General features: G+C 41.7%; 2 protein-coding genes and 3 non-coding genes across 6 annotated transcripts; all 5 read left to right on the top strand.

Moving 5' to 3' along the window:
• The first annotated feature begins 256 nt into the window (after positions 1 to 256).
• rpl7 (ribosomal protein L7) lies at positions 257 to 3363 on the top strand. The gene is made up of 7 exons (XM_088322455.1): positions 257 to 364; positions 792 to 903; positions 1345 to 1511; positions 1708 to 1845; positions 2573 to 2682; positions 2913 to 3125; positions 3323 to 3363. Exons 1-6 carry the CDS (start codon positions 351 to 353, stop codon positions 3119 to 3121), a joined length of 750 nt encoding a protein of 249 aa, XP_088178581.1. The 5' UTR covers positions 257 to 350; the 3' UTR covers positions 3122 to 3125; positions 3323 to 3363.
• Positions 2395 to 2484, top strand: LOC148348749 (small nucleolar SNORD12/SNORD106). The gene has a single exon (XR_015847780.1). It is a non-coding gene; the product is annotated as a small nucleolar SNORD12/SNORD106 (small nucleolar RNA).
• LOC148348748 (small nucleolar SNORD12/SNORD106) lies at positions 2755 to 2836 on the top strand. Its single transcript, XR_015847782.1, has one exon. It is a non-coding gene; the product is annotated as a small nucleolar SNORD12/SNORD106 (small nucleolar RNA).
• LOC148348747 (small nucleolar SNORD12/SNORD106) lies at positions 3161 to 3252 on the top strand. The gene has a single exon (XR_015847781.1). It is a non-coding gene; the product is annotated as a small nucleolar SNORD12/SNORD106 (small nucleolar RNA).
• Positions 3364 to 6736: 3373 nt separating the features above from the next.
• c18h8orf89 (chromosome 18 C8orf89 homolog) lies at positions 6737 to 13029 on the top strand. Of its 2 annotated transcripts, XM_088322671.1 has the most exons (5): positions 6737 to 6944; positions 7073 to 7142; positions 8550 to 8644; positions 8727 to 8783; positions 12682 to 13029. In XM_088322671.1, exons 1-5 carry the CDS (start codon positions 6776 to 6778, stop codon positions 12822 to 12824), a joined length of 534 nt encoding a protein of 177 aa, XP_088178797.1. In that variant the 5' UTR covers positions 6737 to 6775; the 3' UTR covers positions 12825 to 13029. The 2 variants fall into 2 exon arrangements, 1 of the variants encoding a protein (XP_088178797.1); XR_015847698.1 differs by lacking the exon at positions 7073 to 7142.
• Positions 13030 to 17326: the final 4297 nt, after the last annotated feature.

The following is a 17326-nucleotide window of genomic DNA, read 5'->3' as shown; positions in this document are numbered from 1 at the left end:
ATATACAGTATAAAGACAAACAACAAGGTGTGTTACTATAACTCTTTCAAGTGTTTTTTTAAAATACTGAACATTATAGATATTTAATATCCCAGCATCAACATTTCATTGTTAAAAGGACGATTTGAAATACACAAAATTCATCAGTCTGTTTTGGGACAAAAATTCGTGTTTTTAGTGGTCATTTTTCTTTTTAGTTTAATAAATTTCACTCCCAGCTTCCAACTCGGAATGACGATACCAGAAGAGTGACTATTTCTGATCAGGCAGCTGAAAGGACAGCTTTATGGGTCCTTCACCCTTCAAGCTGCACATGCGCATCGAAAATTTCCTCTTTCTCGGTGGGCGCAATGGCGGAGGCAGAGTGAGTGCATTCGGCGAAGCCGAATCTTAAATAATCCTGAGATTACACACGTGTTCAGACGAGTTTTCTCTGTTCAGTTTGTTCTTTCCTCTTATACCTTTTAAGTTGTGCTTGTATTTTTGAAAACGGATGCATTACAGATAAACTTTAGAACCTGTGGTTTGTTAGCTATCGTTAAAATTTTCGTGTACAAAACCTGGCTATAGTCACACCGAATAACAATATGGCTGCCGTCTATTATTGTATTTTGTTCGTGGATTTAACAATTGTAGGTTAAATGTTGTACTTATGTTAGTTTATTTATGTGTCGGTGGAATCTGGTTAGCTTAGCCACCTCGCTAGTTAGATTGAGTCCGCCGCTGGCATGTTTTACTACATATGCCCTACACGCAGTCCAACATGACCGAATTCGTCATTCGTTTTTCAGAGAAAAGAAGGAAAAGAGGGTCCCGTCGGTCCCCGAGAGCCTTTTAAAAAAGCGAAAGGCGTTTGCCGTTCGCCAGGCCGCTCGCATCAAGGGGCGATTGGTGCGGAAAAAGGTAAATTGCATTGATACTCAGAGTTGGGTAGGGTTACTTTTTCACTGGATTACTTTTGGATTACTCCAATACCAAAATGCTATTAAAGACAAAAGAAACTAAATATGAATAAAGTGACTAAATTTTGTGCATGCTTGGGGAGTAACGGAATACATGTAACGGCAAAAATGATGTTAGCATGCTGTTAGGATTTATTTTCACTTTGTTTCTGTCGCATTTGATGTTAGTTTTGCCGGAGATCAAAGCCAGGAGAGAAAGCTTACCACGTGTTGTGAGTCATCATTTTATTCATATTTAGTTTCATTTGTCTTTTAGCATATTTGGTATTGGCGTAATTGAAAGTAATCCAGTTAAAGTAACCCTACCCAACCCTGTTGATACTACAATGTATGTCTGACGTGGCTGTTGTGATCTCATTGTGACCTGCCTGTTGTTTTTTAGGCCCGCAAAGCAGAACGTAAAGTCATCTACAAGAGGGCTGAGCAGTACAGAAAGGAGTACAGGCAAGCGTACCGGCGTGAGATTCGCAATTCACGATCTGCACGCAAAGTCGGAAACTACTATGTGCCCGCTGAGCCCAAATTGGCATTCGTTATTCGGATCAGAGGGTAAGTGAACACTGCAAAATTTTAACTTTGCTGGAGTGATTTGTTTGCTGATGACTACTCTTTCCCCGACTTATCGACTATGGTGATTTTATTGTCATTCAATTAAGCCAAAATGGTTCTGAAAACACAAAAGTCTTAACATGTATTATATTGGCTTCGGTTTCAAGTTGCTAAGTGAGCATTTCGTGTTTTGCAGTATCAATGGCGTCAGCCCAAAAGTCCGCAAAGTTCTGCAACTCTTGCGGCTTCGACAGATCTTCAACGGTGTCTTTGTCAAGCTTAACAAGGCTTCAATCAACATGCTCAGAATTGCAGAACCTTACATTGCATGGGGGTGAGTACGTGGTCAAAGCGGACCTAATCCAACTAAAATGCATTTGTCTGATCATAATTTTATTACGTAAAATCGCAAAGTAAAAACTTGTGTACTTTTTAGATTAGTCCTTGGCTTTTATAAACTTTGACTTGATCTACCTTTACTAAAATGTTGCCACTCACTAATAAAAACCCAAGATGCAGGCGAATGGTTATTCTTCAGAATGATTTCCTAATTTCTGGGTATTGTGAATTGGGGTGGAAACAAAGACAAAAATCCTAACATTTTGTAAAAGTTGGTTGCATGTCCTTCTGCATATTTTCTATATATTTATACATCTATATCCATCCCATCAGGCACCATATTGTATTCGGTTTTGAGGTTGTGGTAATTTGAATCCCAAATTAAACTCTTTAACTGGTCATCTGATTTAACTAGATTTGTTTTTCTTCCATCCCTATTCAATAACGTAGGCATGCATTTAAATATTCTATTAAAAACTGCAAATTTTGAGAAATGGAACATTAAAACCTGAACTTTTAAAATCTCATACATGTAAACACTGGGAATGTGGTTAATGATGCATAACTTTTTTCCCCGTCATATCGACAATGGTGAAAACAAGCTAACTAAGCCAGTTTTGTCTGAAATTACATTCCCATTAAAACATTCTGTGTAGAGTTAAAATTGATAACATTTTAACATGTCCAATACTAAATGTTATCTTCATTTTAAAACATTTCAGGTATCCCAACCTGAAATCTGTGCGGGAGCTCATCTACAAACGTGGCCATGGCACGATCAAGAAGAAGAGGATTGCCCTCACCGACAACGGCCTGATCAAGAAATGTCTTGGTAAAGTACACACACTTGAAGGGACTTTTTGAATGCAGCGGCTATAACCTTACTGTCCGAGCAGATGTAACAGATTTATGATGCACACCTTTTTTCCCCGTCTTATCGACAATGGTGAAAAAATATCGAAATTAAGCCAATTGTGTCTGAAATCACACGCTTGGGTGTATTTGCGTCATGTTTTTAGTTTTAGTGTATTGTCCACTTAATGCTTTATTTTTCAAATGCAGGCAAACGTGGCATTATTTGTATTGAGGACCTCATCCATGAGATTTACACCGTTGGAAAGAACTTCAAACATGCCAACAACTACCTGTGGCCCTTCAAATTGTCGTCGCCCCGCGGAGGCATGAATAAGAAGACCACTCACTTTGTAGAGGGGGGTGACGCAGGCAACAGAGAGGATCAGATCAACAGAATGATCCGGAGAATGAACTAAAACAGTAAGTGGCCTGCAGACCCATTAAGCTGTCTCATTGCCGTGGCTCAGGATGTTCAACTTTTTTCCCCGTCTTATCGACAATGGTGAAAATAAGCTAAAGATAAGCCAATGTTGTCTGAAGCCACGTGTACCTGTGTGCATGTAGAAGATCCATGTGGATACGATGCAAACTGATGTTCGTTTTTTGTTTTTTTTCAGGTTTGTACAAGACTCGATGTCCAATAAAGTGTTTAACGTTCGCTTTGACTCTTGTTTAAGTAATCTGCTTTTGGTTCTATTTTAATGTAAATTGAATTACTTAAGTAATTGATTGTGATGAGAAGATAGATTAAAGATAACTAATTGGTGTTCTAAAATGTGCAACATTCTAAACATTGTTCACTGTTGGTAGTTGTACCGTCTTCCATGTAATGGAAGCATTCAAAATGGTACTTATTTGTATGGCCCTTTATCACAAAAAGGTTCAAGGGGCTTTACATAGCAAACAAAATTGTGAAATGTGACACTTACAATATCAAATATTTTTGTTACCACGGGTATATTATCAGCAAAATATGGGATAAGTGAATCAATAACTTTGTTTATATTGTATCCAAATGCCAAATAAGATATTCATAATTTCAAGTTAATACTCAGGTCACAAACCAGGAGGGCTAGATGAAAAGCTTAGAGATGCATCCAAATAGTCAGGCCGGAAGCTAGATGGTTACCTGGAGAAGTCTAAATTACCTAGATAACTAGTGCAAAAAGAGATATTTGCTTGATGATATGCAAAACAATGACAAGCAGCCCTCTTGTGGACTTGGCGGTTGTATATGCTCTGCAGAGCGGGCAGTGGAGTCTTGGTGATCCTCTGGGCTTTCTGAACCATTCTCTGCAGGCGTCTGATACTGTGATAGTGCCGGTGTTATGCCGAGATTTGCATCCCCTCACTACTATAACCGCGTTTTATATTACTTTTCAAGAATGTAATGGCCAACATATAACCAAAACCACTTCGTCTTGCATTTGTTGGGAATGTAATACAACTTAAAAAACCATTCCGTCTTTGTATTTCTTGAGAATGTAATCGGACGGTAATGCACACCGTATATAAATCATTTTTGAGGACTGTTATGCACTCTACCGTAAAACTTATTATGCTGAAATAAGCTTTATGGCAGAGTGCATAACTGTTTCAATACGAGCAATTTGAATAGAAAAAGGCAAAATAAACATGTTACCTGCTCAAAAGTGATTAGTATACGGTGTGCATGGCCGTTCGATTACATTCACAACAAATGCAAAGACGGAATGGTTTAAGTTGTATTGCATTCCCAACAAATGCAAGACGAAGTGGTTTTGGTTATATGTTTGCCATTACATTCCCGAAAAGTGATATAAAGGTGAGGTAAAACGAGGTAAAAGTGGTTGCAGTAGCGAGGGGATGCATTTCTCGGCATAACACTGGGCTAAACAGCGATGCTGCTAGTCGGGATGTTCTCCACGGTGCAGCTGTAGAAGTTGCTGAGGATCTTGCTCGACATTCCAAACTTCCTCAGCCTCCTCGGGAAGTACAGTTGCTGTTGAGCTTCCCCGGCCAGCTGTGTGGTGTTGAGGGTCCATGTGAGGTCCTCAGGGAGCTGCACGCCTAGGGCCCCCTATTAATTTTAATACCTACTATAACATACCATGTTCTATTCCACTTTTTGGAACTGAGGCCGCATGTGACATGTTGTACTTTTTAAATTTCATCCAATTGGTGTCGAAACGCCCATTATTCGAGCCAAAAAAGTATATTAGGTTTTAAGCACTTTTTGTGAAATAGTTTAGTTAGTATAGTTAAATAGAATTGTTACTGTAGTTTTTTGTAATTCTATGGTCGATATATACCGAAGTTCTGTAGTTTTACTATAGTTTAATTTTTGTTTCTGAAGTATATTTTATCAAGTATTTCTGTAGTATCTATGTATTTTGTAAGTGGATTTGTTAAACATCTAGTACTTTTTTACTACCTCTGTTTAAGAACATTTCCATAAAAAAATATAGTTCTATAGTACGGTGTTACTTTAATTTGACTTTAGTAGTATTTTTATGACCTTTCCATATGAGAATTTTTATAGTATCGCTATGTGTAATGTGCTGTATTTTTGTTGTAAACCTCTTGTAGTAAGTATTATACATTGCTATTGTTTAAATATTTTAGTAGAATTATTATTGATGTTTTTCCAAAGCGGTATTTTTGTAGAATTTGGTAGCATTTGTCATATTTCTTTAGTATTGTTGCAATTTTACTGTAGTTGTATTTTTGAGTAAATAATCCTGTAGTCGTATTTTGTTATATAGTATTACTGTTGTAGTATGTGTGCAGTAAACCTTTACTATTATTTTCAGAATGAAAGCAAAATATAATATAAGGGTCCTTGCTTTATGCACAATAGTGATATATAGTTTTTTGGTTGTTGTGTAGTATTTTTGCAGAAGTATTTTTGAGTGGACACATAAAATGACAATAGGGACATGGTCAGCACCAAAAAGTTAACCACTCTTGGGGGGGCCCCTAGTGTTTGCGGGGCCCTAAGCATCCGGTTAGCTCGCTTATGCCTTGGGCCGGTTCTGCCTGCAGCCACCTTTTTGCAACTGTATAGGAGAAATCCCTAGTGCACAGGTGTCAAGCAGGCGGGCCAGATCGGGCCCGCTAAGGGATTGAATCCGGCCCGCGACACAACACTCAGAGAAGCGCAAGAGAAAAACGAGCTGCAGGTTGAAATATGTTGGCAAAGCCAGCTGCCTCACAGAGACACTGTACTTGTATTTCTCTCTCTCTCTCTTTTCTCCCACTCTGTCCCTGTCTCTTTCACTCTATGTGTCTCTCTTTTTCTCTTCCTTTGTTGCTCTTTGTCTCTTTCTCTCTCTGTGTTTAACCTCTTTTGCTCTAACTTCCTTTTCTCTCTTCCTACTCTGCGCTTTCTTTTCTCTCCTGTCTTTCTCTTTGGATTTCTTTGTTGCTCTCCCTTTCTTTTCCCCCTCTCTCATGACTTTTTACCTCTTGTTTCTCACGCTCTCTCCCTCTCTTTTTCTTTCTTTGTCCCGCCCTCTCTCTCCCCCCCTTTTATTTATTTATCTCTCTTATTCTTTCTCTCTAATAAATCAAGGGTGTCAAACAGGCGGCCCGCGGGCCAAATCAGGCCAGCTAAGGGATCGAAACCCGCCCACAAGACAACACTCAGAGAAGCGCAAGAGAAAAACAAGCTGCAGGTTGAAATATGTCAACTTGATGTTGCCAAAGCCAGGTGCCTCGAACAAAGACACTGTACTTGTATTTATTTCTTTCTCTCTCTCTCTTCCACACCTTTTCTCCCACACTCTCTCTTTCACTCTCTGTGTCTCTCTTTTTCTCTTCCTTTGTTGCTTTTTGTCTCTTTCTCTCTGTGTCTTTTTAACTTTTTTTTCTCTGCCCTCTCTTCTTTTCCCTCCCTCTTTCTCTTATTTCTTTATCTGTCTTTTTCTTTCTCTTTAATCTACTAGTCCGGCCCCCGACAGAATGTTTGTTCTGTCGTGTGGTCCCGAGTTAAAATGACTTTGACACCCCTGCCCTAGTGAGTGTAGTAGCATCCACGTTGCCACGGCAACGCAGCGTGATGCTGTAGCCATCGTACAGTCCAAGACTGTATGCCCGATGCTGCAGGCGTTAAACTTAAAGAATGGTGTACTTATAGCGTTATATACAACATGAATTTGCGTCTTCAAGCGTCATCGACGCCGTCTGGGGGGGATTCTCGAGTCACGGGACGCACGAAGAGCAACCTCGGTGAGTCGTCGGGACTCCAGCGTTTGAATGGTAAGTGGACATGTTTTGGGTCTGCTAAACTAGCTTTAATTAACGGGGCGTTTAAAGGATGTAGGAATTAAGACTTCTATTACCAGTGGAGCGTGTTGTTTAATAGAGGTTTTGATTCGTCCTTGTAGGACAAAAATACACAACGTATGGCCTTGGGAGAACGACAATGTCCCCAAAAGTCCCAATTATCGCTCACAGGTACTCTCGCGACATTCGTCGCCCTAGTACGTTAATCATTGTCAACTCACATTCTGCGCCTACACAAGCATTGTGCCGTCTGTGATACCCTCCCCCTTCTGATGTTATGGGATCAAATCCATCTACCAGCCTTCCTTTGCGGAGTTTGCATGTTCTCTTGATTGCCCTCGGTGGGAGTTGTCTGTCTCTGTGTGCCCTGCGATAGCTGGGATGGGCACCAGCACCCCCGCGACCCTACTGAGGACAAGCAGTGCAGATAGTGGACTGGATAAATACTCTTAACTTAACCTGCAAGTGGCGGTATTACCTAGACACCTGAAGTTGATTCTGACCTTGCGTTTGGACGCTTTTTAGATTAAAGATCTTCTCACACGGCTATGCATGGAGGTCCATGGTCGTGAGGTAGTGTTGTAGTATTGAATTGTTACTGCCCATACTTAGTCGTGAGGATTTATGCTTTCTTCATATGTAACTTCAGTTGTCTTATATCACCTTACTTCTCGAATGGACAGGGAACACTAACTCCATCCAGTTCTGAATTTCTAAGCACATTCCCAAGAAGATCTCACTAAAGGCCTGCTTTCATCCATTTAAACAAATACCAATATATTATGAAGGATTGAGCTTGTTAGGAATTTAAATATTCTAATGTACCGTTTACCAAATTGTTCCAATTAGTTATGTGACTCCATTAACCAAACACAACCTAGATTCACCTAACAATGCGCGCTCAGTTCTTGAAAGAAAAGATGGACAAGAGACCGGCATTTCCACACGGGGGCAGATTTAAGTTCCTAAACAATTTAACTAAGTGAACTCCATCGAATCAGCCGAATTAGTGTCGCTCGAGTCTCTGTCAAGCCTCCTCTCTCGATCTTATGCCTTTCTTCCTCTGCCCACGTTTTTCCCGCAAGCTGGTGTGCCGGCTCCTCCCATGGGCGTGCCAATGAAAGCCCCCACGTGGGGTCCACCCCCTCGCCTCGATGTCTGTAAAACTTAAACAGCAGAGCGCTTATCAAAACAATGCCTGACGTCCTTTGTCAAAATTCCCCGGCCAAAACATTCCGAATTCGGAACAGCGTGACCTGAAGCCCACTCAGTGAAAATCTTCATTGCATTCGATGAATGTAACTTGGATTTAATCGTATAAAATCCTTTATAGTAAACTGTGTAAAATCCTTCAAGCATTTTGAGTAAAATTTCACCATAAATTACCAGGAACTGGTCATGTTTCCGGCCTCTGTTTTCAAAACCTGTCAAGAACAAATTCCGAACACACTGAGAAAAAATCCATCACAATGATTTTCACACATCATTTCGATTTCAAATAAAACCAGGGTGTGGTGCAAAGGTATTTTAACATGCAACTCAATTTCTGTATCAGTTATTGTTCTTCGTTCTCTGCAGCTACTCTGAAAGAAACAACTCCAACGTCTGTCCAATCACATTTTCCCGTCTACTCACTCACACACTTTTCCAGAGCAGACCTTCAGGTCCAGCAGGTATTTGATGAGGGTGGTCTTAAATTTGCCATTAAATATGCTCTCCATCTAAGTAAGAAATGTTCTCATACCATCTCCACAGGTCCAAAGGGAATTATCCAGTATACAACTTTCGGCACTCTGAAAGGCAATCTGAAGTGTAAGTAAATACTTCTTAGCATTTCTTCTAATACATAAAAGAAAACAAAATGTTTAAGGTGAAGGTCTCCTTTCTGTGAAACTGTCATGAACCAGAACAGGATCAGGACCCAAACGCGTGACGTTTCTCACACAAGCCTTTTATTTTACGGGAAATGGGAAGTCATGCACGTTAGGCAGCAGTCTGGCGTGAAATGATAGGAAGCCAGAGGCTGAAGAGATCGATACCAATTGCCCGGGTAGATATCGGACAGATCGGGTCGATACCGGACAGGATGGACAGACAGGATTGATAATGAAACAGGATATCGAAAGTAAACAGGACAAACTAGACGGGAACGAAAACTGGAGAGAATAATGAACAGGACAAAAATAGACGGGAACGAAACTGGAAACCGATATTTAACAGGACAAAAATAAACCGGAACAATACCGGACAGGGAATACCAACAGGAAACAGTCAAAACCCAGAGGTTCGTTGACAGACTGACAAAGGAAGAATGAGAGCACTGAGCTTAAGTAGACGGAAAGCCAATCTGTCAATGAGCCGCCGCTGGCGCCACACGGGCGGGGCCAATTGGGCGCCATGGCCAGAAACGGTGGGCCCTTTAGAATTACTTCCCATTTTGAACACAGCCGAACAGTTTTGACTTTGCAAAATTCAGTTGAAAGGGACTGTTGTATTGTTTGGCCACTAGATGTTGCTCTATGTATAGTGCAACCCAAAACAAGTGCTAATAAGCACAATACAAACTAAATACTCGTTTAGAGGTTTTTGAATGCCCGTTGCAGCAAGATGGTGGGAAATCATGCCAGCTCTCTTAATGTTAGGCTTATGTTAAATATCTGTAAATTCTTTGACCAAAGACTTCTTTGAAAAAAAAACCACATGTTTATTAAATAGTTCATGGATTTTTGATTATTCAAATGAATATACTTTTTTTAAGTTCTTTTTTTATCATGTAGGGGGCACTAAATAATCCACACAATCGATGAAGGGCCAAAGTGGTACTTGGCCTCCTACTCTCAACAATTCCGCTCTTTAAAATCGTCCTGGAATGTTTTTTTTCTCCAAAACATGACTTTTTTTGTTTTAATCACTTTTTTATTCATTAAACATTATTGGAAACTGACGTCAAATATTTTCAGAACCGATAGTGATATTTTGATGGGGAATTTTAGAATGAGTCAAGTCATGTTTATTTGGGACCTCCCCTAAACACAAGGAGTCTCAAAGGGCTGCACAGACCACAGATTATTGCAAACCACAGACTGTGATCACACCATCCACTGATCTAAAACCTACATGAGGGCAAGGAAAAACTCAAAAACCTCAAGTCAAGTCCTTTTTATTTGTATAGCCCTTAATCACGAGGAGTCTGAAAGGGTAGCACAGACCAAAGACTATTGCAAACCACATGCTATTATGATACAATCCCATGATCTAAAACCTACATGAGGGCAAGGAAAAACTCAAAAACCTCAAGTCAAGTCCTTTTTATTTGTATAGCCCTTAATCACGAGGAGTCTGAAAGGGTAGCACAGACCAAAGACTATTGCAAACCACATGCTATTATGATACAATCCCATGATCTAAAACCTACATGAGGGCAAGGAAAAACTCAAAAACCTCAAGTCACGTCATATCCTGTTTATTTGTATAGGCCTTAATCACAAGGAGTCTCAAAGGGCTGCACAGACCACAGATTACTGCAAACCACAGACTATTATTACACCATCCCCTGATTCAAAACCCACATGAGGGCAAGGAAAAACTCAAAAACCTTACCATGAGGAAAATGAAGAATTCTTGTTCAGGGTTAGTGAGCGCATCCCCGAGTGTCTTTCGGCAACTACCACCTGACTGACCTGGAGTATGCTGACGACACCATCATGCTCAGCACTTCCTACAGCCAGCTGAGAGACGCTCTGGGCATTTACAGCGAAGAGGCAGCGCGGCTTGGCCTCCAAGTGAGTTGGACGAAAACCAAGTTCATGTATGTCGGTGATGGACCAGATCCACCTCCTATCCAAATTGGTAGCGACATCGTAGAGCCTGTCAAGAGCTTTGTGTATCTGGGGTCCATGGTGACAGACAATGGGGACCTAAAACCAGAGATTCTCCGCAGAAGAGCCCTGGCAGCATCTGCTCTGCAGTCTCTCTGGAAACCACTCTGGCGGCACCAGACCATCGCACGCAAGACTAAGCTCCGCATTTACAACCTCGCCATACTCTCTATCCTGCTTTATGGCTCAGAAACATGGCCCCTGAACGACACCCTGGCCACAAGAATCGACGGTTTTGATAGCAGGGCTCTCAGAACTATCGAGAACATCAGGTGGCCCCAGCGAGCCTCCAATAAAGAGCTCAGAGCCCGCACGTGCCAGCCCTGAGCATCTTCCTTGGTCGCACAACGCCGCACCCGCTGGTTTGGCCATGTCCTTCGTCTACCACCAGACCATCTGACATGAGCCATTCTCCAGTTTGACCCAAAGGCCGCAGGCTGGAGACGACCACGAAGGAAAGCCCGCACTCGATGGCTCGACGTCGTTGCGGGCGACCTCCAACAACACGGAGTTGCTGTAGAGGATGCAGAACAGCTGGCACAAGACCGCCAGCATTGGAAAAACCTGGTTCATCTGGTCGGCTCAACGCACAGGAACGGGACCCCCCGACCTTCGCTGGAGCAATAATCAATCAATCTTGGATCACTAGTAGACCAGCATTTTTAGAGCAAAGGCAAGTCATTCTCTTGCCTCATGGAAGAGGGCGATAGTGAGTCCAATGGTTCTGATTTGGTGCGTACCTCGGCCCAAAACAATAGAATAAGTGATAGTATTGCATGGATATTTCTCATAGTGGAGGATAACCTCTATTGTTCTATTGTTCCTTTTATTCAAAGGGATCAGCAAATATACATTGTTTATAGGTCAAGGAAAAACAATAAACATTGTATGCCACAGTTTATGTATTGCTTTCTTGTGCTGCCAATCGATAGAAGAATAAGACTTTGGTTCAACGCTCTCGAACCTGCGGTTCTCTTCTTGGCAATGCTTATACTTTGCATGTATTTCCTCATTTATCTTCCTTCTCGGCTCGGTGGCTTTGGGGGTGTGGCGCCCGCCCCGAGACTGGGAGGTTGTGGTTCAAGCCTCGGCCGAGTCATACCTAAGACTTAAACGTTGGTACCCGTTGCCTTCCTGCTTGGCGTTCAGCATTAGGGGTTGGAATTGGGAGGTTTGGTCACCTAATGACTCCCAACACCTCAGTTGGGTTGAGCGAGGGGGCTGGGAATCCCCTCCTCTGAATCAATCTTCCAAAAAGAGTCAGAAATGACTCTAGCCACCTCCCACTAGGGGGATATGGCTGTGGTGTATATATATAAAGGAATATGGAAGTTTGAATTTGGGTGTGTCTGTTGGACTCTCTGTGTTTTGTGCAAACGTTTTCTGGAGTAGATTTTGACGTGGGGCAGCTCTCAGGCAGTGGGAGGTGACCAGCTGTCTGGGGGCCGAGGCGGAGGAGGTTGACGCGCCATTCTTCCGGGACGGGAGACCAATGGGAGCAAGCCAAGTGGCGGAGGAGATTCTTTGCTGAGCAACTCGGAAGAAGGAGAAGAGTCGGCTTTTGGAAGGAGAAGCGTGCAGAGCTGTATTGATTTGTGTGTTAGAAATAAATCGACTCGTGAGTGAAAATGCCGGCTTCTGGAGAACTTTCTATGCAGAAAAGAGCGAGCAAATTGTTTGGATGAGTGGTGATTGGGAAAGGTCACAAATTGGAGTCAGATGATTAATTGAAGTTTGTGTTGATTTAACAAGAAATTCCAACAATATATATACATCTTCATTTAAGATTGGCAAATGGAGGTCACTTCTTTTGTTTTTCCTTTCTCATGTAGGTGAGTGGTACCCGGACCCCGCGATGGGAGCCCCCAGCACTTTTCTCCACAGGATATACGAGTTGTCCCGCCTGGAGGATGAGTCGGCGAGGGAAGAAAAGCTCAAGAAAATAAGAATGTCCAAAAAAGGCCCATCATCCTGACAATCACGGGCACGCCAGTCAAAGGAACGCAGAGGGGAAATGGATTCCGGGTTGGTTTGGAGGACGTGCCATGGATATCAAAACTTTACGGCGCTGCGTTCGTTGAAGTGGTTCTTTCTTTCTGGTCTTTTGTCTTCGCTGGTGCTTGTTTTTGGCCTGATTTGGTTCGCTGTTACATAGTGTCATTTATAGAATAGAATAGAATAGAATACAGGGAGTGCAGAATTATTAGGCAAATGAGTATTTTGACCACATCATCCTCTTTATGCATGTTGTCTTACTCCAAGCTGTATAGGCTCAAAAGCCTACTACCAATTAAGCATATCAGGTGATGTGCATCTCTGTAATGTGAAGGGGTGTGGTCTAATGACATCAACACCCTATATCAGGTGTGCATAATTATTAGGCAACTTCCTTTCCTTTGGCAAAATGGGTCAGAAGAGGGACTTGACAGGCTCTGAAAAGTCAAAAATAGTGAGATATCTTGCAGAGGGATGCAGCACTCTTAAAATTGCCAAGCTTCTGAAGCGTGATCATCGAACAATCAAGCGTTACATTCAAAATAGTCAACAGGGTCGCAAGAAGCGTGTAGAAAAACCAAGGCGCAAAATAACTGCCCGTGAACTGAGAAAAGTCAAGCGTACAGCTGCCAAGATGCCACTTGCCACCAGTTTTGCCATATTTCAGAGCTGCAACATCACTGGAGTGCCCAAAAGCACAAGGTGTGCAATACTCAGAGACATGGCCAAGGTAAGAAAGGCTGAAAAACGACCACCACTGAACAAGACATACAAGCTGAAACGTCAAGACTGGGCCAAGAAAAATCTCAAGACGGATTTTTCTAAGGTTTTATGGACTGATGAAATGAGAGTGAGTCTTGATGGGCCAGATGGACGGGCCCGTGGCTGGATCGGTAAAGGGCAGAGAGCTCCAGTCCGCCTCAGACGCCAGCAAGGTGGAGGTGGGGTACTGGTATGGGCTGGTATCATCAAAGATGAGCTTGTGGGGCCTTTTCGGGTTGAGGATGGACTCAAGCTCAACTCCCAGTCCTACTGCCAGTTTCTGGAAGACACCTTCTTCAAGCAGTGGTACAGGAAGAAGTCCGCATCCTTCAAGAAAAACATGATTTTCATGCAGGACAACGCTCCATCACACGCATCCAAGTACTCCACAGCGTGGCTGGCAAGAAAGGGTCTAAAAGAAGAAAAACTAATGACATGGCCTCCTTGTTCACCTGATCTGAACCCCATAGAGAACCTGTGGTCCCTCATCAAATGTGAGATTTACAAGGAGGGAAAACAGTACACCTCTCTGAACAGTGTCTGGGAGGCTGTGGTTGCTGCTGCACGCAATGTTGATCGTGAACAGATCAAAGCACTGACAGAATCCATGGATGGCAGGCTTTTGAGTGTCCTTGCAAAGAAAGGTGGCTATATTGGTCACTGATTTGTTTTTGTTTTGTTTTTGAATGTCAGAAATGTATATTTGTGAATGTTGAGCTGTTATATTGGTTTCCCTGATGAAAATAAATAATTGAAATGGGTATACATTTGTTTTTTGTTAAGTTGCCTAATAATTATGCACAGTAATAGTCACCTGCACACACAGATATCCTCCTAAAACAGCTAAAACTAAAAAAGCCCCACTCCAACTTCCAAAATATTCAGCTTTGATATTATTGAGACTTTTGGGTTCATTAAGAACATGGTTGTTGTTCAATAATAAAATTAATCCTCAAAAATACAACTTGCCTAATAATTCTGCACTCCCTGTAGAGTGCCGCAGGCTAGCTGAACGCTAGCTTTGGGTATCTTGTCTATTCTATTCAAAAGAAATCTTAGAATTGAGCCAGGTCTCCGCCATGGCAGTTCACCATGAGTTGTTGCTCCAAGTCATCCGTTTCATGGGTAATGGATCTGGGGTCGATAAGATACTGGCTCGGCTGGGTTAGCTTATGAGAGTTTTAACATAGAATAGCCAAAGAAGTAGGCTGGACCTGAAGCCTAAGTATTAACTTCTCTCCCTATGCCGCCTAAGGCACTTCCCGAAACCGATAGAATGGAATAGAATATACCTTTATTGTCATTGTTACAAAATGGGTTGAACATATTGTGACAACGAAATTGGGCGTGGCACTCCAGGTTCACATTTAACAGTGAGGATAAAAGAAAACAAAGAAGATAAAGGAACAAAGAAGATAAGGTTATAATTTACACAATATAAAGGAACAAAGAAGATAAGGTTATAAACAGGGTTGGGTAGGGTTACTTTAACTGGATTACTTTCAATGACTTTTGGATTACTCCGATACCAAATATGCTAATAAAAGACAAAATAAACTAAATATGAATAAAATGACTCAATTTTGTACAGGCTTGGGGAGTAACGGAATACATGGAACGGCAAAAATGATGTTGGCAAGCTGTTTGGATTGATTTTCATTTCGTTTCTGTCGCATTTTATGTTAGTTTTGCCTGAGATCAAAGAGATCAAAGCCAGGAGAGAAAGCTTACCACGTGTTGTGAGTCATCATTTGATTCATATTCATATTCCAGAGAGAGATAACTCAATCTCCATTCACACCTAGGGATAATTTGGACCGGCCAATTAACCTGAAATGCATGTTTTTGGAATGTCGGAGCGCCCGGAGGAAACCCACGCCGGCACAGGGAGAAGATGCAAACTCCACACAGGCAGGTTTGATCCCATGACTTCAAAACTGTGCCGCATACGCGCTAACCACTCTTCCGCCGTGCTGCCCTTCTGCAAACTATAAATAGAGAATTATTGGCTGAAACATGAATGTACTTTTAAAACATTGTGAGATTGAGGCGTTAAAATTCTTTTTAATATACTAGTGGTTTTGGTCACGATGAAAATGATTTTATTTTGTGGGTAATAATGTCAGATGGTAGACCCAAACGCGTAATGTTTCAAACAAAGCTTTATTGGAGAATCGAGGAAGTCAGGTGCGGGGAAACAAACAGCGATCCGGTGCTCGTAATATTGCAAAAATACTAAAGAAATATGACAAATACTCCTGTGGAAATACTACAAAAGATCTACAAAAGTACTACTAAAATACTGCTTTGGAAATCAATTATGCTTCTACTGAAAAACTAAAAAACACCAATGCATAATATACCAGTGATAGGGCAACACGGCAGCGCAGTGGTTAGCGCGTGTGCGGCACAGTTCTGAGGTCATGAGATCGAACCTTCCTGTGTGGAGTTTGCATGTTCTCCCTGTGCCTGCGTGGGTTTCCTCCGGGCACTCCGGCATTCCAAAAACATGCATTTCAGATTAATTGGCCGGTCCAAATTGTCCCTAGGTGTGAATGGAGAGTGAGTTATCTGTCTCTGTGTCCTCTGGCCACTGCCTGAAGATGGCAGGATGGGCTCCATCAGCCCCGTGACCCTACTGAGGATAAGCGGTACAGATAATGGATGGACAAGAGTGGTAGTGCAAAAATATTACCAAAAAATAATACTTCAGTAATACTACAAAAATACTATAATCATAAAACTACTGTAGTAATACAAAAATACTACATATATTCAACAAAAAAACCTACTTTAGAAATACAACAAAAGTGCTACAAAAATACTGAAAAAAATACTACGTAAAAATTACTTCAGAAATAATACAAAAATAGTACAAAAATAAAACAATGTAACACTACAAAAATGGGCGGCATTAGCTCATGAGGTAGAGCGCTCGTCTTGGAATCAAGAGATTGCAGGTTTGATTCCCAGCTCCTCCGTATTAAATGTTGAAGTGTCCTTGGGCAAGACACTGAATCCCTAATGCCCCCAATAAGGTCGGCGCCTCGCACGCTATTGGTGTGTGAGTGTGTGTGTGAATGGGTAAGTGTGAAGCACATTGTAAAGCGTTTTGGGAGGTCTTCATTGACTTGAAAAGCGCTATATAATTGCAGAACATTTGCTAATTAGCATCTTGATTATCCTCAAAAGTTTGGAGGCGGACTCCCTATTGGTGTGTGAGCGTGTGTGTGAATGGGTAAGTGTGAAGCACATTGTAAAGCGTTTTGGGAGGTCTGCATTGACTTGAAAAGCGCTATATAATTGCAGACCATTTGCTAATTAGCATCTTGATTATCCTCAAAACGTTTGGAGGCTGACTCCCTATTGGTGTGTGAGTGTGTGTGTGAATGGGTAAGTGTGAAGCACATTGTAAAGCGTTTTGGGAGGTCTTCATTGACTTGAAAAGCGCTATATAATTGCAGAACATTTGCTAATTAGCATCTTGATTATCCTCAAAAGTTTGGAGGCGGACTCCCTATTGGTGTGTGAGCGTGTGTGTGAATGGGTAAGTGTGAAGCACATTGTAAAGCGTTTTGGGAGGTCTTCATTGACTTGAAAATCCCTATTTAAATGCAAACCATTTAAATCTACCTAAGTTCAGTAAAAATAAGACTTAATCAATGGTTAAATAAAAAACTACAGTAATACTTCAAAACTGAATAACAAATGAAGTGCTTA

This window comes from Urocampus carinirostris, chromosome 18 (genome assembly GCF_059441175.1).
Source record: "Urocampus carinirostris isolate Australia breed hairy pipefish chromosome 18, RoL_Ucar_1.0, whole genome shotgun sequence".
Lineage (NCBI taxonomy): Eukaryota > Metazoa > Chordata > Actinopteri > Syngnathiformes > Syngnathidae > Urocampus > Urocampus carinirostris.
This window is presented reverse-complemented; position numbering and strand designations above follow the sequence as displayed.

Bases quoted from the DNA above. Each gene is read 5' to 3' on its own strand.
- c18h8orf89 (XM_088322671.1), top strand. From the start codon at position 6,776: ATGCCCGATGCTGCAGGCGTTAAACTTAAAGAATGGTGTACTTATAGC. The intron at 6,945-7,072 runs GTAAGTGGACAT...TCGTCCTTGTAG, and splicing joins GGGACTCCAGCGTTTGAATG to GACAAAAATACACAACGTAT. The intron at 8,645-8,726 runs GTATTTGATGAG...CCATCTCCACAG, and splicing joins CAGACCTTCAGGTCCAGCAG to GTCCAAAGGGAATTATCCAG.
- rpl7 (XM_088322455.1), top strand. The intron at 1,846-2,572 runs GTGAGTACGTGG...AAAACATTTCAG, and splicing joins GAACCTTACATTGCATGGGG to GTATCCCAACCTGAAATCTG. The intron at 2,683-2,912 runs GTAAAGTACACA...TTTCAAATGCAG, and splicing joins CCTGATCAAGAAATGTCTTG to GCAAACGTGGCATTATTTGT.